This window comes from Quercus lobata, chromosome 5 (genome assembly GCF_001633185.2).
Source record: "Quercus lobata isolate SW786 chromosome 5, ValleyOak3.0 Primary Assembly, whole genome shotgun sequence".
NCBI classification, from domain to species: domain Eukaryota; kingdom Viridiplantae; phylum Streptophyta; class Magnoliopsida; order Fagales; family Fagaceae; genus Quercus; species Quercus lobata.
This window is the reverse complement of record NC_044908.1, coordinates 47,045,046-47,071,395: the sequence shown is the minus strand read 5'-3', so window position 1 is coordinate 47,071,395 and position 26,350 is coordinate 47,045,046. Positions and strand designations below refer to the sequence as shown.

The window sequence follows — 26,350 nt, the reverse complement described above, 5'->3', positions numbered from 1 at the left end:
TGTAACATTACTTAGAGTTACACCAGGTGTAACTTGATCCCAACCCCTATATATAAATATATATATATATATATATATATATTTTAAAGATAATTACACCCGACCAACCTGCCAGATCCGCCCGAAACCGACCGGCCACCACCCAAATTGACCAATCCGACGGTCGGCAACGGGTCGCCACCCACAGAACCTGAACCCTTCAAATCGGTTGGCGGGTTTCCTCCCCAAAAACCCGAGCCACCCGACCCGACCATCAAATCAACAACATCCAACGACATTCAAAGGTTTTTCAACAAAAAATGATAAATACCGGCGATATTTTTGCTTTTCCGACGAAGATCTACTTGAAATCCACTAGATCCAACGAGATCCAGCAATATTTCGTCGAGATCTAGTCCAGATTCGACAGATCCGACCAAATATCGGCCAGATCTCATCGGATCCTGCAAAATTTCGACACTGGCGACGAAACCCAAAACCAACCGGCACAAACCCGAATACCGATGGACCCAAACCGGACGACCCGACCATTAATACGGGTTGGTTTCGGTTTTGATTTTCACCCACCCAAAAAATCCAGGTCGGGTCCAAGTCAGGCACAAACCTGACCCGAACCGACCCGTGGACATCCCTAGCTATACATATATATTGATTGATTGATTATTGTCTTATTTCGTAAAAGTAAAATAAAATAAAATAAAAAAATCATAATTTAAACTTTTAAAAATTAGTGATTCCATTCCTCTAGCAAGAAAGAAAGAAAAAAAAAATGGTGATTCTAAATCAATGGAATTCTTTTTCTATAACAAAGTCAACAAATAGGATTTTTACTAAATGGAACAAAAAAAATATTTATGGTAATTGAAATATTATTCTAAACAAATTCATAACATCAATGTAGTTTATAAAAGAGAAATGTGTTTCAAACATCTACTAATGGCATTTGAAGAAGTTATATCCCTATCTTTTCCATCCAGACAAGAAAACTAGAAAGAAACCCTAATAAAATATATATAAATAAAAATCTAAAAGATATTTTATTTCCAAAGAACTTAGATCTTTTGGTTTGGAGAAAAAAGCTATTTCACACTCTTGCCTTAGTTGCTTCACAAGCTTGCTTTGTTCTAAGTTGATCTCTTCTCTTACCTTGAAAATGAGAGTTACGTTTCTGGTGCTCGACTTATTCTTATTTTTGAAAGGATATTAAGTTTGTGTCTTACGAGTCCCCATGGATATCTTTTAATTTACAAAATATTGTTTATTTCTACTTCCTTGTATTTGATATATAGGCATACTGGAATTCATTTGAAAATCATCATTGAGCTCAGTTTGACCTCTAGAATTGTCATATATAAATACACATTAAGATATGTTGACTCGTTTTTCTTTTCTTTGTTAATTCCACTCAATGAAATTTGCCATGTTAAAAAAAAAATTTTTTAAAAAAAAAAAGATTAATTCTACACTATGAATTATAATTTGAATAAAGAGCAACAATGAGACTAACAACCACGAACAAATTAAAATCCCTTGTACATTACTTTCAGATATCAAGCTGGTATACTCACAATACACGCCATGGATGGCATAGACCAAACAATTATAGATTAATCATTCAAACCCCACAAACTACAATCAAAGGAATATTAGGCTGTTAGCCCACAATACAATTAAAGGTAGGGAGTTAGACTATAAAAACCCCCCACATACATATGATTCTCACAGTACTTTTTAAAAACCAAAAAATAAAAAATAAAAAATAACACTGCTTATTTAATCAATTGGTATAACAAATTAAAGGGATATCCCCATTGTCAAATTAATTTTTGTTTATAGGATGTCAGAAGCAGTGAGACCAAGCTCTTTAAGGACATCAGCACATTGGGGAAGAGCTTCCTTCCTCATGAAACCAAGAGGATTGGCAAGGCGAACTGGGCTTGAAATGCCATTGTTGCTTGTGAGGCTGACCCTAGCACTCTTCTTGAGAAATGGATCCTTGCTCACCTCGCTGCAGTCAGAGTTGGCACTCTTAATCAGGGATACTGCGCAAATGTCTTCCTCGTGCTCTTCTTCGACTGCAAGTTTGTAGCTTCCCGACGAGTCAGTCACAGCCGTACCGCTGTGTGTTATGCTACCGCCTTCACGGTCCCTGCACTCTATGCCCACCGTTGCACCTACACCAACAACAACGCATAGTTAATTTCATCCTAACATTGTCACACAAGTCAATAATTCACTAACCTGATAATTAATATAATTGGTGTCACGTCAACAATATAATAAGCAGCATTTTTTTGTAGCTACTTTGTTATATGAATGTGCGTTAAGAAAGTGAGAATGAAATTGAATTGTTAAGTAATTACCTTTCATGTACTCGCTGATCCTTGTTACAAACTGGATACGGCAAGTGTCACAGTAAACTTTGCCCTCAACGGAGAAAAGGCTATCGCAGTGAGCAAAGCCAAGGAGGGACAAGAAGCAAAGGGCAGATGCAAGGGAGATGATAGACTTTGCCATTTTTCTGCTTGTCTTTTTTTCTTCTCTGGATGGGGATTTTAACTCTGAGAAATAAGTACAAAGAAAAGGGAGAGATGAAGCTATTTTTGGGGTTTGTTAAGTACTCTCTGTTAGCTGTAATATTTTGTGAGGTTGTCATTTTTCCCTTCCGTTGCATGCGGTTGAGAAATTATTTGATCCGCTCTTTTGTTCCTTGAATCTCTCTTTGTCATGAATAATAAGTTTCTCCATTTTTTTTTTAAAAAAAATCAATTAAATATTGAGCGTTAATAATAATCCCTAAGGATGGGGATCAAGATTTTTTAGATTTCTTAACGCAGAGTTCTTAAAAATTCTCACATTTCTTTAATAAATAAATGGTTAGGATTCTGCCATATTGGTAACTGTAAATTAATATTTTAAAAAAGAAAAACACAAATTTATTTGCATTAACTCTGTCAAAGGAATCATCACACAAACAAAACAAATAAACAAAAAAAATGTCAGACGGGTCTAAAATAACTAAATTCTGTCAAAGCGGAAACAACCCAAAAACTACCCTCTTTTACTCTGCCCTAATCCCACGGCCAATCTCCAGTTCTCGAAGAAGTATACCCTGTTATGTGTGTATATTTCCTCTTTTTTTACAGCTAGTAATAGGGTGTATGTGAAACATACATGATACACCGTGTGTAGTTTTCCCCAGCCCTCGTATACTCCATTTTTGCGTTAAAGGTGCACTTTCCAGAAACCAAAAGCAGTTTCCATTGGCTGATAAAATAAAAAATAAAAAAATAAAAGAAGAAGAAAAGGTGACATGTGTCACTTGATCTTAGCCGAAAGATTGAGAAAGGAAAAGGTAAGGGCACTGCCACACGGCCCACAATAATTTTCCCACAACAACGATATAATAAACTTTAATACTGTACAAAATTCCTGTTATTGGACTAAAACGAATATTACATACCCACCTCAAATTATTTGGACCCAAAACTCAATAAAATACAGTTCTTTAGTTTGCTAAGCTACAGAATTGAGGAAGGGAGTACCCCTACCAATCGGAGTCTAGAATGAGGGAGTGACAATCCCTGCCTATCTTTTGGATTTGCTTTTTAATTAAACTTGTTTCTTCAAGTTATATGGATTTATTTTAACTTCTTGATTTTTTTTGTACTCAATCTCAGGCAAATGGTTTTGGTTGCATCTTTTGCCATAAACGGTGATAATTTTTCCTGTTTATGTTAAGTATTTTTTTAAAAATTTATTCAATTTTTACCTTACATGAAATAATCTTAAACTTGAATTATAAAGGGAACGTGAGATTTAAAAAACTCTGTAGGATAAAATACCTTAAAAACTCTAAAAGATCTAGTCTTGTCATTTAAATGATTTCCATTAGCCAGCGTATTGGTATGATCGACCGAAGATACACAGTCCGCCCTACCTACTTGCTTTTCATTTTACTTCTAAAGGCCTGATTTCAAAGAGAAAAAAAATTCAATGGAGGTGTTCAAGATAATTCATCCGTGTTGGCTCTTTCTTCCTCTGCCATTATCCTCCTTTTCTCAACCTATTTTCTCAACTGATCCGAAGGCCCTTTTCTAAAATCTTCCTCTTTGCATTAGAGAGAGACTGAGAGACAGAATTGCTCATCAGAACAAATAAATAGAAACAAAATTGATCGGTTCTGGAGGCTGAACATTTTTTTCAATCTACCTAATTCACCTCCGAATTTCGTCAAAATTAACGGGTTTAACAGGACTTTGAAGCTATTGTAATCAATTTTAATGAAGTGGTTTATTTCTTTTGTCCGGAGTACAAGATGAATAATTTCCCTATATTCATTTCTTCTCTAGTCAATAAATTATTGTTGAGTTGAAGAATGATAAGCTAAGAGCATTACACTTTTAGTAATAATGCCTCTCAAAATCAAATTTCATCAGTAAAAGAGTAATGCTAAGAAGTATGCATAAAAGATTTTTTTTTTTTTTTCTTGGACCAAATAGTGAATAATTTTCAATTGGTATGAAATTTGGCATGTGCGCCAAGAACATAGAGAACATGCAATTTCAAAGTAAGAGTTTCAAAATTTTAATTAGATACAAACTTATAGTTACACCCTATGTAACTTAATCCTAACCTTGCTAAGAATATTACAATTTTAGTAATTAGACATTACAAATTAATTTATTAACTTTTAAAAACAAAAAATAATTAAAATAATTAAAAATTTTTTTTTTTTTTTGGGTAAAGAAAGGAATTAAAAACAACTAAACTGAAAACACAGACTCAGGACAAACCTTGGAAATGATCACACCAAGCATCTCAGATCTAAAAATACTAGCAACGTCCACAAGCGAACTTAAGAAAATAGCAAAAGGCCTTTCTTGAACAGCACCCATCCTGGCAAGCTTGTTAGCGCTCCTATTTGCTTCACGGTAGCAGTGGTTGAACCTAATCCGGGGAATACAGCTAGCCAACTGCTTACAATCATCCACCAAAGACGTGATTAAGCTGTCAGAGCAAACCGGGGAGGTAATGACATCTAAGACGGCTCTCGCATCTAGCTCTACTTCAACAGTGCTAAAATTACGCTCTACACATAAGGTAAGGCCATCACGTAGCCCCCATAACTAAGCTTGAAAACTGGTTGTGATGCTAATATTTCTTGCAAAACCCACAAGCCAATTCCCTTCCTCATCCCAAATAACTCCCCTACCCCCTGCCAAACCAGGGTTTCCTAACGACGAACCGTCAGTGTTGAGCTTCACCCAACCACGTGTTGGCCTTTCCCACCTAATCTGTTTCACTATCCGAGTTGCTGCCACCTTTGGACAAAAAGCGCAATAGAAATATTCCCTAGCCCTCTGAATTGTATCTTTAGCCAAGTTTAGATTGGAATTCTTACTTTTAAAAACCACCTGATTTCTATTATTCCAAATCAACCAAACTGCAAAAGGAAACAGCACCTTCCACGGGATTGCACATCTCGCATACCCTCTCTCAACAGTACAATTTTCTGCCAACCATGTATGTAAATTCTGAGAAAAGAAAGTGTTGCGACCAGAAGAAATTCCAATATCATTCCAAGTTCGCATACTGGCTGGACAGTCCCTTTACGCATGGGAAATGGTTTCAACATCACTGTGACACAGAAGGCATGCTAAGTCCATAACCATCCCCCTAGCCACCAGGTGGTCTTTTCCACATTTATTTTTTTTATAGAAAAATTGACACCAACTTTATCATTTTCCAAGGCAAAAGAGCACGGTAATTTCTTGGACCTGTATGTCAACCAAAACAGTGACTATGAATTATTAAAACTTCAAAAGAAAATTATATTTTTCCATCTTGAAACGATTGTCCCGATTGTCAAGAGCCTTATATCTCAATGCACCTCCTGGAGTTTCCAAATTTTACCTACAGGGTTTAAGTCGATGGAGTGAATTTCGTACTATACCAGCTGGTACCACTGGTATTTGTCGTTCCAGTGGCTTGACCAGTACAGAATCACAATAATTTCGTACCGATTCAAATACCAGCCATATCGGGATCCTTTCAACCGTACCGAGATAAAACCGAAATCCAGCCGATTAATATATACTGGACCCATACCAAAGTTACAAACCAAAAACATTCTCTCAACGTCACATTGGTACTGCGATATTAACTGGTGGTGTGCAACATTGGTACTGCGATATTAACTGGTGGTGTGCAACTGTACCGACGATTCGTTTGACTGTGAAATGAGAATGAGAGCTGAAACTATGAGACAGAGAGAAAAATAGTTTTGAGATCTCAAACTGAGAACTTTGAGAGAGAAAGAGAGAGAGAGAGAGCAAGAGACTCATAAAGTTTTTTGATCTAAAAATTGGAAGAAGACCCGAAGAAGTAAAAACTAAGAAAGCTGATTAACGTGTCTAAGTGGAAAACTTAAAAAGCTGGGTTAGGAGAAGTGAAAAAACAATAAAAACAGGCTGTCATTTTTTGGGTTTTATCACCCTCTTTGACTAACTTCTTAATAAAGGTTACAAATCCTTTACTTTTTAATAGTGTTGTAACATGTATTTGTAAAGCTCAATAATAAAATATATGGGCTTCTATCAAATAATTAAATCTATAAATATGATATATATATATATATATATATAAACTTTCAAATTCATGAATATATAATTTTTTTTTTTTTAAATAACAGTAATTCCGAAATGGTACACCGGTATTGAAATATTTCGTTTCTTTGACTAAACTGAAACGGCTTTCGCTACAGTATTGACTCCCTTTAAGTCCCCCTCATCCCCAACCATCAGTGTGTGTGTGTGTACGCGCTCGTGTGTTCCCTATTACACTTAATCCCTTAAGCTATTGAAATGTACAATTCAACCCCAATTTTAAAAAGGGAAAGACTTTGCTGCATACAGGGTTATGTGACAACAAAAAAAAATGGACATGTGTCCAAGGATCATGTGCAATGCACACGATTAAGTAGACCATTAGACACTTGTCCCTTTATTTTTTCTACCACATAACCTGTATACAGCAAAACCTTTCCCTTTTAAAAATACATTACACTTGACCACCTACTGTCTGTCATGCTACTAACTCTGACATAATTTAGCATTGAATGACCAATTTACCCCTAATCCATCTGTTTTGGAGAGAGGTAAATTGCTCTTCTAATGCTAAATTCCGTCAGAACAGATGCCATGAAAAATGATAAAGCAAGGAGACAGTTTAGTATAGAAAAGTGTAATTTGCCCAAACTTTTTCCCCCTCTCTCTCCTACCAAATCAGAGCGGGGATGGGCCCCCCGCTTAACATTATAGTGGCTCCAACCTTTATGCAATTTTTAGAATGCCATGACAAAAAAAAAATCATAAAGACCACAAGCCCACAGAACTACAAAAACAAGACAATTAATACGATACCATCTAAATGGTGTCACATGTTCATCAAACAGAAAAATATGACAAGAAGGCCTCAAGAAACCTTTAAAAGCCTTCAGATTAAGCCAATAGCTAACAACATACAGAATGGAGTAACCACTTCGGGGTTGCAAATGGTCTGATAATCCAAAAAGAAACTACAGTCACAAAGACAAACCCACAACAAAAACGAGTGATAGAACTAGAATTACCCTTGTGACAGAGTGTGAGAGAGAGCGAAAAAAGTAAAAAGCACCCTTGAGTTTAGCAGGCATCAACAATTTTCTCCGTCTACAGATTTCTAATTCCCAAGTTTTGAAGCTGCTTCGGTTCACTGCCAAAGAATAGATAAACACATGAGAGTTCAAAAAACTCAAGTTTAACATAAGGGTTGTCAAAATGCAAATAAGCTACCTCTGCATCTTGACCTCCACCTGCCTTAGCATTACTGTCCAGCTTCGGGGCTTCTTCCACTGCTATGCAAAAAAAAACATAAATACCAACTCATTCAAAACAAAAAATATATATAACTAATATTTGATCTTTTGCAGTAAAAGGTCCCATGAAAGGACCTGACAGAAGAGCAAACAGAGTGGACTAGTAGAGGATTTGGAGCAATAATGTGAGACAGAGAAACCAAGTTCAAATCACAGTTCCACAAGATATTGACAGAATTATGATATTATTCACCTAAGAACCCAAATCAATCATCCATTTCATGCAAACATGAAAGGAATACTCTTTAGAAATAATAGTCAACATGTCTAACCAACAGATACAATGTTTAAGCAAAAATAAAAAATAAAAACAACAAAAAGTAAAATGGCAGGCTTCCTAAAATGAACTCAATAGACTACAAAAGGAAAACATATAAACCTCTCAAAAGGAGAGGAAAAAAATAGCATTTTCTTTTTATTATGATTCATATTCATAATTTAGGCAACTTAATGTGACAATTGTGAACCTCACATTATCATCTACAAGAAAATCTCTGTGGCATCAATAAAGACGGTAAAGTCTCATATTCAGCACAGTTCTGGTCATTGAAAAATTATATTAAGTGGCTTTGGTGAATAATGCAATAATTTTTTGGGGGTGCATGATACAATAATAAGACAGCACAACTATACTTATATGCTCTCCAAGCATAGAAGAAAATTTGGGATATTGTACTTGTGGTATTATATTTTCCACTAAAACTTGCCAGTGAGCTCTAGCTCAAGTAGCACTTCCTGCCCTTACAAGTACTAAGTGATGAGAGAGGTCGTGGGTTCAAGACCCACTGGGTGCGTGTGTTACCAATAAAAAAAATATCCACAAGAAGCTGAACAATTAAAACTTCATACCATCTTAAATGAAATAAATATAACGAACAATAAGATAGAGATGAAAACGACAATTTAATCAATTAAAGGGTCAAAATCCGATATTTTTTACCCAATACCATGCACATGTTTCAAACACTGGTTGGGACCAAAGAATCCACCTCAATCTGCTCTAAAAAGACATCAAAGAAATTATCACGACTGTAAAACTCATACCAATCTTCACCCCCCCCCCCCCCCTCTTCTCAAGAAAGAAACTCTTCTCTCTCATCTTTCTCTAAACCATAATCCAATTATTAATTTCCTTAAAAAGACCATCTTTGATTAATATTCACCAAGGCATGAACGTAACTGAGCAGTACAGTCAGTACTCAACTTTACAAATTCAATTCAGGAGCCTGTAATAACAGATGGATGTTTTCTGTATCTGTATCTAGAAGTCTTCTCCTATTTTCCTCCATCTTCAAAACATTATGTAACCTTTTGAGATCTCATATTCAACTTGACTCCAAGACTTTACCTCCAGATAATGTCATGTGTAACTTATTGTCAACACTGTTCAACTAAAAAAAACTGTTGAATCTGTGTAACATAAATATTCATGTCATACAAATGCAAAAATGATAGACAAATCCCAGCCTCTTTGTCAATACAACATATATAGATTAATTATCCAAGTAACTGAAGAAATTTAACAGTTGTCACCAAAGTTTCTTCAAGAGTGAAATTCTAGGTAAGATTAATTATCCTAAAAGATCTACAAGTTACCTTCATTCTCTGGGATATCAGAAGTCCACAACGTGAGGTTGTCCCTCAAGAGTTGCATGATTAACGTGCTGTCTTTGTAAGATTCTTCGCTCAAACTATCCAACTCTGAGATAGCTTCATCAAAAGCTTGCTTTGCCAGGGCGCAGGCCCTGGGATAAAAAATATCATGCAAGAACAAGTAAATCATCTCTCTCTCTTTCTCTCAAAACCAAAACAATTTACCAATAAATAAATTACAAAAGAGGAAAGGATACCATCATACCTTTCAGGAGAGTTCATGATTTCATAATAAAATACAGAGAAATTCAAGGCCAAACCCAATCTGATGGGATGTGTAGGAGGTAATTCAGCCTCTGCTGTGGTAGAAGCTGCCTAAAAGAAGAAACACGCAACAAGTGAACAGATTGAACCCAAACAAATTAGCATTCTACAGCATAAAGCTGATAGTTTATGTCCATTAAACCAGTAAAACCCTTTGAAGATACTCTCTACTTTTCTCGTCAGTCATCACCCAAGATGACTGGTTAAAAGCAAATTTCTAAATTACATGAAAAGGAATAAGAAAAACATTGAGAAACAACATGAACTCTTTGGTCAAGAGAAAGAAATAACATCAAATAGGCACAATGAACAAATAAAACCACACAATTCTACCATGTCAAGAAATACACAGTACACATCAACCTCACACAATCGATTACCAAGTTTGGCTCACAAATTATTCATTATTATTAACTTCATAACCATGTAATGTTTTCAATGCAGAAATTTAGTTAGAGCATTACTAGTCATCCCAATCCAACACAAACTTTTCTTAGGTAACACCCAAGTTTAAATAACAGAACAGACAGTCAATTATGTTTGCATTTTTCAGACACTAGTTAAAATCATAATATTAATCCCCCATTCAAATCCATATAAAGAGAAGTCCAGAATTGATGCTTTTGATTTCTTTTATTTTCTCTACACACTCTTAACAAGTATAAAAGGAAGAAATTTATTAGGTACTCCTGGTACTCTTTCCTCTCATATGAAGATGGAAACCACGATGAATTTAATTAGTAGAGCCCATTATTACTCCAGAGGAAGGAATACCATGTCGTTGTACTCTCTTAGAGTACTTAATCATTACTCAAACCCAACAGCCTTGTAGCTCAACTGGTTGATAGTACAAAAGTTCAAATCTTCACACCCCCAACTATCAAATTATCAAAAAAAAAAAAAAAACAAGTACAAACTGAAACCCAAAGCTAGTAGCATAGAAAACCAAAACAAAATTACCAACCTGATAAGCTTTCATTGACAGATCAGCAGTCTCTTTCCTCTCATCATCAGCCCTGAACTCAGCCAAATATCGATAGTAATCCCCTTTCCTGCAACCACGCCCAAAAAAAGCACATAAACATAAAAAGTAAGAAGCAAAACCCTAATTCCTAAAAAAATCAAACCCTAAATTAGAAACCCTAATTGACTGACATTTTGTAGAAAAAGACAGGGGATTCTCCAACGGAGCAAGAGGGGATGAGATGCTCATCGATGAGGGCGATAATGTCGGCGCAAACTCGGGAGAGCTCGGATTCGATCTCGTGCCTGTAATTCTTGATCCGCTTGACGTTCAGATCGTTCCCTTTGGACTCCTCCTTCTGCTCCAGCGAAGATAGGATCCTCCACGAGGCTCTGCGAGCTCCAACCACGTTCTTGTACGCAACGGAGAGTAGGTTCCTCTCTTCCACGCTCAGTTCCACGTCCATATTCGCCACTTTCGTCATCGCATCCACCATTTCTGCATATAAAATTTTTCAAAAAAATTCATGTTTGGCTGCCGAGAAAATAAAGGAGAAATTAACAAACGTAAAATACTACTAGACATTTAATCGGGAACCGAGAAGAGGAAAGAGAAAATTGCTCAAACATCATATTTAGCTTTTTTTACTCCATCGATTTTCTCGGAAACCAAACAGAGGAAAAAGAAGAAGAAGGTTTGAGAGATTGAGAGAGAAAGACCGTCGTAGCGCTCGGCCTGTTCGGCAAGCTTGGCGATGTAGACGTGGTTCTCTCTTTCTTTATCGATCGCCATGGCTAATCTCTCAGTCTCTAGTCTCAGTCTCAACCACACAAATGAAGAAAGAAATGAAAGTAGAGAAAGAGAGTAAAGTCTGAAACTGTTTCTGTGGGTTGAAGAGGACGTGTCCCGACAAATAGAGACTTGGATGCTCACTCCCCCACGCGCGTTGACCGCCGGGGTGAGAGGAAAGAGAAGTGCAAGTATGTATTAATTAATGGGGTGGCAAGAAAATATATTATTTTAGAAAAAAATTTAACATTATTTTAATGGGGATTATAGAAAGTTGTAAAAAAAAATAATAAAAAAAAGAAGTAAGTTGCTTTTATCTTTTTCTATTCTATAATTAATTTATAAAATAAAAATATTTTATAAATTAATGAGATTGGGGCATACATAAAATTTTTCCTTAATTAATTAATGATTATCTGTGTGAACACAAAAACTAAAATCATGTTGATTTCATTTAAAACTATGAAATCCTGTTTTTTATTTTCTCATTTCACAGTTATATTTGAAATCATATTTTCAATTAACCATTTTATAAGTTGTGTATAACAATAATTAGCCTAACAAAACAAAAAATCTACCATAGGTTTATAAGTTTGAATAGAAAATTGCTTCATTTTGTATTTAGCAAAAAGAATGGGTAATTTGCATTAACCTTGCCTTAAATTTTCATTACTATACTTGTCTTTCTTCTAGTTTGAATAAGATTTCCACCTCATTTAAAATGTAAATTATTTGTACTAACCTCCTCTAAGATGAACGTATTGTCAATTGATGCTTAAATTTTTGCATTTCAGAAAATGTCAATTTAAATAGCTTGCATTGCAAGAAAGGTGAGTGTCATTTAAGAAGAGATTAGGTGTAAGTGATTGTCTTATTTCTAATTAGATGAAAGAAGTAATAATCATAATCAGAATGGATGACAGTGCCATATTCCTAATTTTGAATGTAGTAAGGCAAAATGTTGCTCTCGTGCATTTCATTAATTAAATTTATGAGATGCACCCAAAAAAAAAAATGTTTTGAGTACTAAATAATTTTAATTACCCATAATTTAGTAGTGGCATGAACCTTTATGCAATTAAGTAGGTTATTTATTAAATAATAAAATATGTAGATTCGGTAATTAGAAGCACAAGAAACAAAACTGTGGTTTGATAATGTGTGGTTTCATTAGTCTTCTCGTGTACAATAAAATTTTAAAATTTTAAACTTTATAATGGTTGTTATTGAGGACAAATTTTTCACATCACATGACTTCATTTCATTGGTGACCTGCACCACGTCAACACTATCATGAATTTTGGGAGAATCTATTTTAAAGCCCAAAAGAGTCCATATTCACAAAAATGATGCCGAAGCCCATGGTCCAAAATTCATGGCGATATAATCTCATCAATGCCTATAGTTCGAGCTCATGGCACATCTCATTTTTGGCTCATGATCCAAGCTCATGAGTCTCATCGAGGGAATTTTGGGAGTCGTGGTTTGGAAAGCTAAGAAATATGTTCAATAAAACTCCAGTGATTCAAAGTTAGTAAAGGAAAGCATGTTACTTGGCATGTCTTCCCCAATTCCTTGAACTCTGACGGGTCAATGTGCAATAGATAACATTTGGGTAAGCTTCTCATATCACATAACACTTAAAATGATAAAACTTCTCATACTTTTTACATAAAAATTAATGTTCATCATATAATATAATTTTAAAAATGTGATTATAGTATTTCATATAAATTATATTATTATCATCTAAATCAATTCCAAACACATGGCTAAATATGTATTAATATCTCATATCTAGCATTAAAATATTTTCCTTACTTTCCAAGATTTAATTAAGATACAAAAAGATCATAATTACATTTCTGAACTCTGACGGATCAATGTGCAATAGATAACATTTGGGTAAGCCTCTCATATCACATAACACTTAAAATGATAAAACTTCTCATACTTTTTACATAAAAATTAATGTTCATCATATAATATAATTTTAAAAATGTGATTATAGTATTTCATATAAATTATATTATTATCATCTAAATCAATTCCAAACACATGGCTAAATATGTATTAATATCTCATATCTAGTATTAAAATACTTTCCTTACTTTCCAAGATTTAATTAAGATACAAAAATATCATAATTACATTTCTAAAACTTCATCAACTATCAACCAACTAGTCTATTACTTACCAAAATTATATATGGACTAAACATATAATTTTTCCAAGAGAGAAAACTTAACCGAAAACATCAAAAACGGCTCTAGCAAAAGCTGTAACAGCTTCTACACAAGTTATAATAGCTCCAGCGGAAGCTGCAGAAGCTCCAGTAGGTTGACACATATCCTAAAATGATGTCATTTACCCATAAATGCCTAATCCGAGCAGCTGTGGTACCAGAAACAAGAGGATCCCGTAAAGATTATCTTGCCATCTTTAGCCAAATCATGAATTTAATACCAAGTATTGTCCTTCAAGCAAAAGATGTCATCAGCCAGTTATGATAGCTGTGACAGCAACTACAACAACCATTAAGTCTCTAACTTTGCTTCTTTTGGCTAAAAAAGCAAAAGACCACTTACTTTGTCAAAGTTTTTTCCTGATTTGCTAAGTTTCCCTTCAACTAGTTCTGATTTAGTTACATAGTTTGGCTCTATATAAAGAGGACCAAGCTACACACTAAAGGACCCTCCTCTCTAATCCTTTCTCTCAGATTCATCCCTCTCTCACCCTTTTATGCAGAAACTTCACTCATTTTGCTACAAAATACACATTTTCACACTTCCCCATCTCTCTTATAAAGTCCTTCTTCATAGATAACAACACAATATACATGTTACAACATACCATTATCTATTACCCATCTTTCCCACATTCTATTATTCTGAAACTTTATCATTTTTGCTGCTCAAAACACATCTCCATCTCATTCTTTATTTCTCATACAAAATCTTTCTTCTTAGAAAGTAACATAACCAATGTCATAATACAAAAAACAATCCCAGCAACAGCAGCCTTTACTACATTTAACCTTCATTTATCTATCTTATATTTTCATTTATTTTACAAAACACATTTCTCACAAAATACCCATACGTACTTCTCATATATCTCTAAATTCCATGTCTCACAAAGTATACATATACAAGATCCATGTCCAACAAAGCATCTACATATAATTCTAATACATATTACAAACACCATATCTCACAATATATACATATTTCTTACCATCTCCACACATCTTAAAATATATCAAACGCTCTTCCAAGAACTTATTACTAAAAGCCTTTTCTTATGAAAGACAAAAACTTATAAAATCAAAAACCCTTCTTATGGAAGATAATATCACTCATATTTGACTAAAAACTAAAAAAGTATTACATGGGAAAAATCATTTAAGTGTATGATGAAAGGGAATAAACTTAACCAACCTATGCACACAGCTGGACTTACTCTCTCTCCCTCCAGTTGCATCCATTTTTCCCTTTCAAACATGAAGTTACCATAAAAGGATTCACTTCATCATGTTGCTGAAATGTTAAGGCCCACTGATGTTGTACGGCTGGAGTTACAAAGTCTGAAAGTTGCTGAAATGCTAAGTCCACTAATGTTACAACTGGAGCTGCAAAATATGAAGATAAGTTATTATATTTTATCTTCAAATTTATATTATTAAATATATTTTATTTATTATCATTTTACAGCTGGATGCAAGCTATTTTAATATCATCTCACTATTTAATAAACATGATCTCACTAATATTTCATTAATGAATATACATATTAATAAATCAATCTACCACAGTTACACATATATTATTTGGATATGAACCACCATTGGACATATATTATTTGGACATGGATCATTGCCAAACATACCTTATTATATTGAACATGAACCATGAACCACAACTAAATATAGATTATTGGACTTATCCCATTATTGGACATTGGACATCTAATTAAACACTTTCTAATATTGAACATAACTTAATAAACATAATAATAACGTATCAACTCACCATTTAATCAAAGCTATCATGCTAAGCATATTATTTATTTATTTCAACCATTATCATGATTCTAAGACTTTGGGTTTTATTTATTTTGTAGGCTTAAAAATACACCGGAAGCCATTGGTCTATGCGGCCCAATGTCGAGTTCCGAATTGACCTCCCCAAAACAAATCCCGACCTAGCAAAGTCACACCTCTAAAGGCACGTGGCTACGCGCAAAAAACCGCCCACGATAATTGTTTTATAAATATATAAAGGTAAATATTAATGAATATCTTAAAAGTATTAGTTTATGAATTATTTTTAGAAACATTTTATAAAGAAATGATAAAACGATTAATTTTTCGGTTAGCTTTTTATATTTCCTATAAAAGTTGTGTTAACATTTTTCTCATATAATATATTAACAATTGCTCTAAGAGCACCTGTTAATATGACTCATAAATTAAATATTAACTATAAATCCAAAAAAAAAAAATAATTAGGTTTTTTTTATCAAAAAAAGAAAAAGAGAGAAATAGTTCAACCCATGTGTGAATGGGTTGACAAATTTTTTTTTTTTTTAATGACGTGTACGGCACTAGGCAGGTCCATTTTTATACTTTGAGTTGAAACAAGTATATAAAATTCGATTATAAAAAAAAAAAAAAAAGTATATAAAATTCTATGTTCTATTTTTTCTCTTTTTTCAGAGTCTTCCCCCCCCCCCCCAATAATAATGTTATAGGTTCAAATCATTTTACAACATATGTTCATCTAGAACTATTATTAATATCACTTTTTTATTTACCAATAATCACTCAACAGATCAATAATTTGTAAAATAATTTGTCTCTCTGGCATTATTCTTCCACCATAACTATTATGTAGCATATTTTCCTCCCTTTATTTAAATAAAACAAAGGTATCTTGTTTCTTAAAAAAAAAAAACACCCTATGTTCTATTTTTTGTGTTCCATTTTATATTTCACCAATTATACTGAATAATGTATTTATTTTACTTTTCTTGTAAACTCATTATTTTGTCCCACTTTTTATATTTCACTTTATACGCAACCAATCATGCCATACCATCTCGTGTATTTATTTTTCCTTCCTTGTAAAACCCATCATTTTAAGGGGATCCAATTTTATCACAAATCGAAAAATCTCCTTCCCATACATGTTTATATACTTTGAGTTGAAACAAGTTACGTGCCCGGGTCTAATATCTTGCATATAAAATACGAATTGACAGACAATCTAAAATGTCTTGCCGACGAACCTAGATATTTGCCAATAGCCGAAAGCCTACCCTGGACAACCAAATTCATTATGCATCACACGGTTTCTTCTTACACAAGTACTTGTCAAAATTCAAAGGCAATAGGATTTGCATGGATTTTGATATAGCGTGTTGATTATGACGGAAATTGAAGTATTTTTGGTATATGAGAATATTTTAGACACCATAGGCTCATTATTGTAATTTTAAACGTGTTGTAGCCCAGGAAAAGAATGGTATATATAGATATATGGCGACACACCATAGGCCTAAAGAAACCTTTAAAATCCTTCAGATTAAGCCAACAAGCTGACAATCCAAAGAAAAACAACAATCATGAAGATAAAACCCCACAACAATAAAAGAGTGATAGAACTAAAATTTCCCTTGTGACACAGAGCAGCCAGAGAGTAAATGCGCCCAAGACTTTAGCACTTTAGTAGGACCCTGTTTGGAGAGCAAATTTTAACACACATTTTAAACAACTTTATATACATTTTAACACACTTTTTCACCCACATGTATGTCAAAAACACCCAAACAACATTACTCAAACTCCGGGCATAGATCTTGGACGGCTACAGTTCACTGCCAAAAAATAAATTTATAAACAAATAGAGTTAAAAAAAAAAAAAAAAATTTACCCAAAAAAAATTTCAAAAATATAACAAAACAGTTGTCAAATAAGTAAATAAAGCTACCTCTGCATCTTCACCTGCACCTACTTTGGCAGATATGTCCTGCTTTTGGCCTTCTTCTGCTGCAATACCAAAAACAATAGAAAATACCAACTCAGCCAAAACTAGCAGATATGTCCAGTTTTTTTTTTTTCATTAAATTATATATATATAAAACTATTAATTTTTTACTAATGTATTAGTAAATCCAATAACTAATATTGAGTTTTACTGACGTGTACCTTAGGACAAATATTAGTAAACCATTATAACAAATTTTTTATAGAAAAAGAAAAAAGTAATTAATTATTTTCACACCTTTTTCAATTCTCTATAAAAAAATTTTCAAAATAAATAGTTAATATGTGCGCACACATTAACTGAACCCACTAATATTTGATCTTTTCACGAAGGTCACATGAAAGGACCTGACAGGAGAGAAAACAGAACAGACAATAGAGGATTTGGAACAAAAAGGGGAGAGAGAGAGAGAGAGAGACCAAGTTCAAATCACAGTTCCACAAGATATTGACAGAATTATGAGATTATTCATCTAAGTATCCAAATCAATCATCTATTTCATGCAATATGCATAACCCAAATTCATTCCTTGTAGATGAATGGTTCCAAAAATCATTCTAAAATCCAGGAATACAGCAAAAATATCTTATGTCATTTTTTAAAAATTTATGGAATAAAGATTAGCTTTTTTCAAATACATGTTACTTTTTTCAACTCTCTCGGTTTTCCTCAACCGACAAATTCCCCCCAAAAAACAACTGAGACCAAAATAACAAATAAACCAACCAACCTGATCATTTTTCAAACATAACTGATCAGCTCTCCATGACAAAATAAGACTAATCCAATATACTCATTTTGGATGATACCCAATGCAAAGTATTCAAGTCTAGAAATCAGCCTCCAAAAACGCAGGGGGGGGGCACTAATTACCTCTAGATGAGACCTATCAAGCATAATCCCAACCCAACTTGAAAGGCATACTCTTTAGACATGGTATTCAACATGTCACACCAACAAATACAACAAGAAGTATTGTGGACTTCCTAAAATGGACTCAATGCTTGGTACATAATAATTATATGTACATAATCCACTAGTTCTGTCCGAGCAAAATAATTATATTAAGTGGCTTTGGTACATAATCCACTAATAAAACAGAACAACTATGCTGATATGTCATGTTTTCCAAGCATATAATAAAATTTGGGATATTGTACTTATATTGTCCACTAAAAGCTGAAATTAACGATATGATAGAGATGAAAACTATAATAATAGATTAAAGGGTCAAAACCTGACATTTTTTACCTAACACAATGAACATGTTTCAAACACAGGTTGGGAGCAAAAAATCCACCTCAATCTGCTCTAAAAAGACATCAAAGAAATTATCATCGCTTGTAAAACTGCTACCATCTCCCCCCCCCAAAAAAAACCTCCTCTCTGGTCCTTCTCTAAACTATAATCTAATTATTACTTTCCTTAAAAAGACCCTCTTTGATTAATTTTATAGGACCTGTAATGCATGTTTTTTGAATCTGAATCTAAAAGGCTACTTTCCTTTCTTCCATTTTTTAAACATTTTGTACCTTCTTGAGATCTCATATTCAATTGGACTCCAAGACTTGCATTACCTCCAGACAATGTCACTACTGTTCAACTAAAAAATTGGTAGATCTGTTTAACATAAATATTCAAGTCATGGAAACTAAAAAATGATAGACAAAACCCAGCCTCTTTGTCACATTAACATATATAGACTGATTCATTTACCCAACTGATGTTAACTGAAATAATTTAATGGTTGTCACTAAAGTTTTATCAAGAGTAAAATTCTAGGCAAGATTGATTTATCCTACAAAGATCTATAAGTTACCTTCATTCTCTGGGATGTCAGAAGTCCACAATGTGAGGTTATCCCTCAAGAGCTGCATAATTAAAGTGCTGTCTTTGTAAGATTCCTCGTTCAAAGTATCCAACTCCGAGATAGCTTCATCAAAGGCTTGCTTTGCCAGGTAACAAGCCCTGGGATAAAAATTAACATGCAAGAACAAGTAAATCATCTCCCTCTTTCTCCCTCTCTCTCTAAACAAAAACAAAGTAATTTACCAATAAATAAATATCAAAAAAGGAAAGGATATGCATACCTTTCAGGAGAGTTCATAATTTCATAATGAAATACAGAGAAATTCAAGGCCAAACCCAGTCTGATGGGATGTGTAGGAGGTAATTCAGCTTCTGCTGTAGTAGAAGCTGCCTGCAAAAAGAAATACACAAGTAAGTGTACAGATTGAACCAACTCAAATGAATAAAGTTGGAAAACCAAAATAGCATTCTACACAAGCTGATAGTTTATGTCCACTAAACTAGTACAACCCTTTGAAGATCTCTCTACTTTTCTCAGCACCCAACAGTCGATATATAAATGACAAGGGTCAAAAGCAAAATTTGAATATTATATGAAAGGTCATAAGTAGTAAAAAAGAAATTCAACAAACAGCATGATCTCTTAAGTCAACAAATAACATCAAATGGGCACAATGCACAAGTAAAACTGCTACACAGTCTACCATGTCAAGAAATGCAGAAAATACCCATCATCCTAACACAATCAATAACCAAGTCTGGCTTAGAAACTACTCATTATTATTAACTTGATAACATCATAATGTTTCAATGTAGAACTTTAGCTACAGCTCATTCCAATCCAACAAGAGCTTGTCTTAGACAAGACAACACCCATATTTAAATAACAGACCAGACAATTGAATTTTTTTTTGCATTTGCAATTTCAGACACCCATTAAAATCAAAACACTAATCCTCCGTTTGATTCTATATAAAGAGAAATCCAGAATTCTTAGCTTCGATTTCTTTTCTTTTCTCTACACTCTCTTAAGTACTCTTAACAAACAAACAAAAAGGGGAAATTATTTCTGTTAAAAAATACTTCAAATTTTACCACATTGTTATACAAACTAATGTGTCACCAATCTTATATAGTAATTCTGACATTCAATTATTATTTTTTTGAAATTCACCAATCACATTAATTTTCACAATAATTTGTAATGGCAAAGCATTGGGCCCATTACGATGGTGACACATGTCCCTTTTTGACCACATGTCATCATTCCAACAGGTCCAATGTACGCGCTAGATGCATCAGACCCAAGCCTAACTCAATTTGTAAAACTCATGTACTAAAATTGTAGTAACTTTAGCAGTTTCTAAATTATTAAGTACTCACAAAATGCACCCCATCACTCCCTTTACGGAGAAATTATTGTGTTTACTGGGAGAATTACTAAAGTGGTCCTCTTGGTCCTTCTAACCAATAAAATGCTGCTATTTATGTAAATGTGATATCACCTACTGGATTTTTATTTTCAATTCTTGTGCTGATTAGGAATCTATCTCATACGTTTGCATAAGTAGCATTATTTCATTGATTGAGAGGATCACTTCAGCAATCCTCCCGATGAACCTAATAATTTCTCTCCTTCTTCACGTGGTACTCTCTTTTTTTTATGTCACCATGAATTTAATTAGTATAACCCCACTATAAAGTATTGAATAATTACTTTTAACAAACTCAAACTCAAAACCAATAGCATACAATACCAAAACAACATAATTACCTACCTGGTAAGCTTTCATTGACAGATCAGCAATCTCTTTCTTCTCATCACCAGCCTTAAACTCCGCCAAATACCGATAATAATCCCCTTTCCTACAACCACACCCCAAACAAACATTTTAAAAAATAACTCATCAAAATAAATAAATAAATAAAACATTTAAAAAAATAAAACCATAAACCCTTAATAAAAAGTAAAAACCCTAATCCACTGACATTTTGTTGAAAAAGACGGTGGACTCTCCGGTGGAGCAAGCCGGGATGAGATGATCGTCGATGAGGGAGATGATGTCGACGCAAATGTCAGAGAGCTCGGACTCGACCTTGTGCCTATACTCCTTGATCCGCTTCAGGTTCTGATCGTTCCCTTTCGATTCTTCCTTCTGCTCGAGCGAGGATAGGATCCTCCACGAGGCTCTGCGAGCTCCCACCATGTTCTTGTACGCAACGGAGAACAGGTTCCTCTCTTCCACGCTCAGTTCCATGCCGGGTTCAGCGCTCTTCGTCACCCTTTTCTTCATCTGTTCCACCATATCTGCATTCATTTTTTCAAAGTGAAATAAGATAAGTTTAAAAAACCTTGAGTTTAAAAGCTCAACAGAGTATAATCATAATGGCTAAGCTTTGAGAGAGAGTGTTAAAACAAGACCGTCGTAGCGCTCAGCTTGCTCGGCAAGCTTAGCCATGTAGACGTGGTTCTCTCTTTCTTTGGTGGACGCCATGGGAAAGAAACCTCTGTAGTCTCTCACTATCACTCTTACGCACTAGCACTATATTTTGAAAAGTAAATGAAATTGAGAGTAATGAAGATTGAAGAGTGGTGGTGGAGGTGGTGGTGGACCGATTGAAGCAGATGGGACTTTAAAACTTGAGAAAGAAAACAAGGTGCGCGCGGGGACAGAGCAACAGAGACCTCATTGTTCACTGCCCCCACGCGCACGCGTGCTTCTTAGAGGTGGAGTATCACTTCCAGTTTCTTGAATTATGATTGGGAGGTGTTGTTGACGGGAGTTGAAGAAGCGGGTGAGGTTAGGTGGGAATGTTTTAAATGGTGGAGGGATGGGCCAGTATTCAATATTCATCCATCATGTTGGAATTTTAAGCTACAAATTTGTTTTTCTTTGGTTTTTTTTTTTTTGCAATTACCCCATTTTATCCCATAATTTTTTTTTTTTACTACTCTCACTTTTTAATTTTAATTAGTGATATGATGCATGGCTTAATAGAAAAGTATATGTAAATTAAAAAAATAATTATTTCAATAATATAATTAAATTAAAATTTTGAACTTTTAAAGTAGATTTTAACACTTTGAACAAAAATAAAAATGTAATATAGCACATATAAACATAACACCAGTACAAATCAACTGAAATAAAAAGATGAAACCCTTGTAGGAGGGAATACAAAATTTGATAATTCTTAAATAATAAATAGATAAAGTGTAAATATTTATATGGGTTTATATAATGGATTTCATGGATTTAAAATTGCCTTTATGACTCATAAGAAAACCTTCACGAAAAAAAAAAAAAAAAAAAAAAAAAAAACAACAACAACAACAACAACGCACAAAAACAAAGAAAAGAAATACATACTTGCAATTGTGTGGATGGTAGGTTTGATAAGGTATTGTACTATGGAATTCACAAACATCAAATTGCCTAAGTAATAAAAGAAAAAAAAAACAAAAACAAAAACAAAAAGAGAGTTAAATTTCTAAGCAACATAGAAATTATGAGAGAAGGAGAATTATTGATAATGGGGGAGAGAATTTATTAGAATAATAAGTATCATTTCTACTTTCTATCATTAAAAAAAAAAAAAAAAAACTTGTGGTAGGAATATATAAGAATACACTAAAAAAAATCTCAATATATAAATTAGAAATCCTAACTTAATTAGGATTCAAAATTCTTCATCTAATAGTTAATCTCAAGAAATAATAATAATCATAATAATTTCATCTAATAGATAATCTCAAAAAATAATAACAATCATAATAATTTTTCAATTCACGTAAATGGCATCCATAATCCTATCTTGATAATTTAAGAGAGTCCTAGCCATGAATGTTTCTCTCTAATCGATCTATCTCTATAGGAAAAAGACTTGAGTTATCAAGGGGAAAAAATCGGGTAATGAATTTTTTTTTTAATAAATAAATAAATGACTTTATGGGGTTACCAAGTAGACTTGGATGTGTATATACATTCCAATGTGTATGTAACTCCTATTCATGTAAAAAGGAAAAGGAAAAAAATAAATAAATAACCATGTGTGAAGAGGAAAAAATCACAATAAAGATTAGTTTTATCTCAATAATAAAATAGATATAAGTTATAACTCTCCAACTCATGCACATGTCTAACTCTTCCTAACTATGCATGTTTTCTTTTTTTTCTTTCTAATTTTTTAACTTTAAGATTTGGTAAGATACCATTAGCACATATCTAAAAAATTGTTGTTATATTTATCTAAAAATTAGTGAAAAGCAATAGTTGATAAGAACAAATAAGAAGTTGTTTTCATTTATAAATTTGTGGAAGCGTGAAATTGAAATCTAAATCTAAAAAATAAATGGCATCTGAAGAGGAAATCCAAAGAAAAAAAAAAAGATTTTCATCATAAATTGTAGGAGAAGAAGATAAGACCAAAAAAATTATATCTATTTTTTTTAAAATATTGACTATATATTTTTGGACTCAAAAATTAATTTCTTAGTTAATTAGACATGAAAGCCCAATTTCTTATATATTTTCTAAACAATCAAACTAACATTATTTAAAAAAAAAAAAAAAATCAATTGACAATCCGTAAAAATTCTCTAAATTGGATTAAAATTAAGGAAATCAACTTAAACAAATACACAAAATATATTCAATCTAATGGGGAAAAAAAAGTTGAGTAAACAAATATTGTAAGGACACAATTTGGGTCCTAAGCCCAAAAGTTAAAAGGATCTAGGCCCAAAGAGCCTAATACAATGAATTTGTAGAGAATTGGTTGAATAACTAGGTTATAATGAGTTGGGTAGCAATTATAGTGGATCCAAATAACAATAAGGTAAAGAGAAACTAGTTTTCTCTAAAGAAAATAGTTCTCGGCACAATCCAAGGAGATCAGTTCTTATATATATATTTCTTGAAGTTAATTACAAGTACAGCTCTTATTGCTCTAGTATTTCTTTCTCAATTTTCCGATCCTCTTCCATCTGGGTCTTCCTTCTATTTTATACTCTCTGCTTTCTTTCATCTTCACCATTTACGTGTACATTAGATTGCTGGTATTGATCCTTATCCCATCAATACCTTTCTGAAATCTTTGGGAGTAGCTGTAAGGTTAAAAAGTATTGTTTAGATATCATTTCTTCATTAATGCGGCCAGAAAATTAGCTACAAAGCATTCAATGCGGTGGCAGCAGTTTTTTCTTAGATATGACATTTCACAGCTCCCATTTGTCCTGTACATTCATGATGCACATCCTTATCAATAGAAGTTCCTGAAATGTCACTTTAGATGATGGAACACACCTTCTAACCTCTACTTCACATAGCCGAGGAGATACTCCTTCTCGGCCTACCTTCCCAAGCCTTCTCAGTTATAGCTTACTCATGAAGTTCTGAGTTTTACATCTTCATTACTGTTTATCTATCCTAGGACCAATAAGCATCCTCAGACAAGACCCAAGGCCCAACATATATTCTTAGGCCCCTTATCCCTACAATAGCCCCTTAAAACTCCGGTTTTTTCCTTCCTATCCGAGGAGAAAAATGGGGTTTTGACTTTGGATAATTAATTCCATATGTTTCTTTGATTTCCACATGTGAGAATGTCACTCCGCGTGTCCCGTAATTGTTCTTGACACTTCGGAGCCCGCGATGTCTCATTAAATGCTCCAAACAGTGCTTTGTTCCCTACATCTTACGATGAGATGTAGATTTTATGGCTGCCATTTCTCCTCAAATTTTGAGCAAGATAACTCCCACTCAATTCCTCCTCCTATATAAGGTGCCTGGTGGGTTTATTTTTTCCACTTTACAAATCTACAAACTCTTAAGACTCTCAGGCTTTCAAGACTTCCCAAATCTTCCAACTCTTAAGAAGCTCCTGAAGTGTCACCTATTTTTATTTTCGTTCACATTCCAAAGTTCTTTTCTTCTTGGCCAAACTCCTCAGCCTTCTAACCTTCACTCCCTTTTTAAAAACATTTCCCTCACTTCCCCTTAGCCTGCTTAGATGGGTACGTTTAAACACCTTGTAGATTCTCCCACCGGTATGGAGGGTTTTAAGGCTAGGTACCACATTCCTTAGGGAGTTTCCCTACGATATTGTGCTCTGGATCAAGTGCTTACCCATAGGGAGGAGGGGGAGGTGGTCATTCCCATAATCGTCTTCATTGAAGAGGGGATGACCCTTCCCATAGGTAGGGTAACCCGAGACTACTTAATCGCCCATAGATTGTGCCCCCATCAATGTGCGCCCAACCTCTTTAGGATTATGGGTAGGGTAGATGCTCTCAACGAGCACATGGGGCTAAACCTCACTTGGCACGACGTCGTCTGGATGTATGAGTGCCACCTGCTCGGAGATGCAGGGTATTATCTTAAGTCTAGATCCTAATTTGTCAGGCTCATCTTGTGCCCCCCTAAGTCTAATAAGGGTATGAAAGATGACTTCTTGATAGCCTTAGGGGAATGACACGACGGTCTTCACTACCCAGTCCAGGAGAGAGAGCCAAGAGGGGTGCCTTAGATTTAGGTTTCCCTTTTTTCTCTTTACATGGGCATTAGTCTGGCAATTTCACCACTATCCTTTTTCTTTTAGCATTATGTTTACTTCTGATGGAAGGCTTTATTATCCTAACAGTGTTTTTGCTTCTCGAATGTTTTTGCAGATAAAAGATACGTAGGTCCTAATTGCAACCTCGTTAACTTTGCCGGTCTTAATAGGGTGCTAAGGTCAAAAGTGTTCATGAGTAAAGACAGGCAATTAAGAGCCGTTCACCTCATACTTGACTTCGAGCCCCTGTCAACTCAATTCTAGGACGTGGGCCATGTAATAAGGGCAGGTGATCCTCAGCTAGAGCGGATTGACATTTCCGAGCCTGGTTTTCTTGCCCTAGAAAACCTC

General features: G+C 34.1%; 3 protein-coding genes across 5 annotated transcripts; all 3 read right to left on the bottom strand.

The window, feature by feature from the left end:
- Positions 1 to 1,517: 1,517 nt before the first annotated feature.
- Positions 1,518 to 2,574, bottom strand: LOC115992849 (olee1-like protein). The gene is made up of 2 exons (XM_031117082.1): positions 2,364 to 2,574; positions 1,518 to 2,174 (listed from the first exon to the last, which is right to left on the bottom strand). The coding sequence occupies exons 1-2, from the start codon at positions 2,515 to 2,517 to the stop codon at positions 1,831 to 1,833; spliced, it is 498 nt and encodes a 165-aa protein (XP_030972942.1). The 5' UTR covers positions 2,518 to 2,574; the 3' UTR covers positions 1,518 to 1,830.
- Positions 2,575 to 7,396: 4,822 nt separating this feature from the next.
- LOC115989753 (14-3-3 protein 9-like) lies at positions 7,397 to 11,726 on the bottom strand. Of its 2 annotated transcripts, none has more exons than XM_031113598.1 (7): positions 11,519 to 11,726; positions 10,991 to 11,297; positions 10,800 to 10,887; positions 9,777 to 9,886; positions 9,515 to 9,663; positions 7,836 to 7,894; positions 7,397 to 7,755 (listed from the first exon to the last, which is right to left on the bottom strand). In XM_031113598.1, exons 1-7 carry the CDS (start codon positions 11,589 to 11,591, stop codon positions 7,753 to 7,755), a joined length of 789 nt encoding a protein of 262 aa, XP_030969458.1. In that variant the 5' UTR covers positions 11,592 to 11,726; the 3' UTR covers positions 7,397 to 7,752. The 2 variants fall into 2 exon arrangements, with proteins under 2 accessions (XP_030969458.1, XP_030969459.1); XM_031113599.1 differs by having other exon boundaries at positions 7,407 to 7,755; positions 7,836 to 7,897; positions 11,519 to 11,676.
- Positions 11,727 to 17,095: 5,369 nt separating this feature from the next.
- On the bottom strand, positions 17,096 to 22,179 carry LOC115992147 (14-3-3 protein 9-like). 2 transcript variants are annotated; one of them, XM_031116225.1, is made up of 7 exons: positions 21,867 to 22,179; positions 21,434 to 21,752; positions 21,223 to 21,310; positions 19,726 to 19,835; positions 19,455 to 19,603; positions 17,579 to 17,634; positions 17,096 to 17,465 (listed from the first exon to the last, which is right to left on the bottom strand). In XM_031116225.1, exons 1-7 carry the CDS (start codon positions 21,937 to 21,939, stop codon positions 17,463 to 17,465), a joined length of 798 nt encoding a protein of 265 aa, XP_030972085.1. In that variant the 5' UTR covers positions 21,940 to 22,179; the 3' UTR covers positions 17,096 to 17,462. The 2 variants fall into 2 exon arrangements, with proteins under 2 accessions (XP_030972085.1, XP_030972084.1); XM_031116224.1 differs by having other exon boundaries at positions 17,579 to 17,637; positions 21,867 to 22,176.
- Positions 22,180 to 26,350: the final 4,171 nt, after the last annotated feature.

Coding starts and splice junctions, on each gene's coding strand:
- LOC115989753 (XM_031113599.1), bottom strand. CDS start 11,591: ATGGCGATCGATAAAGAAAGAGAGAACCACGTCTACATCGCCAAGCTT. Junction 9,664..9,776: donor ATCATGAACTCTCCTGAAAG/GTATGATGGTAT, acceptor TTTTTATCCCAG/GGCCTGCGCCCTGGCAAAGC. Junction 7,898..9,514: donor TGATATCCCAGAGAATGAAG/GTAACTTGTAGA, acceptor TTTTTTGCATAG/CAGTGGAAGAAGCCCCGAAG.
- LOC115992849 (XM_031117082.1), bottom strand. CDS start 2,517: ATGGCAAAGTCTATCATCTCCCTTGCATCTGCCCTTTGCTTCTTGTCC. Junction 2,175..2,363: donor GATCAGCGAGTACATGAAAG/GTAATTACTTAA, acceptor TTGTTGGTGTAG/GTGCAACGGTGGGCATAGAG.
- LOC115992147 (XM_031116224.1), bottom strand. CDS start 21,939: ATGGCGTCCACCAAAGAAAGAGAGAACCACGTCTACATGGCTAAGCTT. Junction 19,836..21,222: donor TGTCAATGAAAGCTTACCAG/GTAGGTAATTAT, acceptor TTCTTTTTGCAG/GCAGCTTCTACTACAGCAGA. Junction 19,604..19,725: donor ATTATGAACTCTCCTGAAAG/GTATGCATATCC, acceptor TTTTTATCCCAG/GGCTTGTTACCTGGCAAAGC.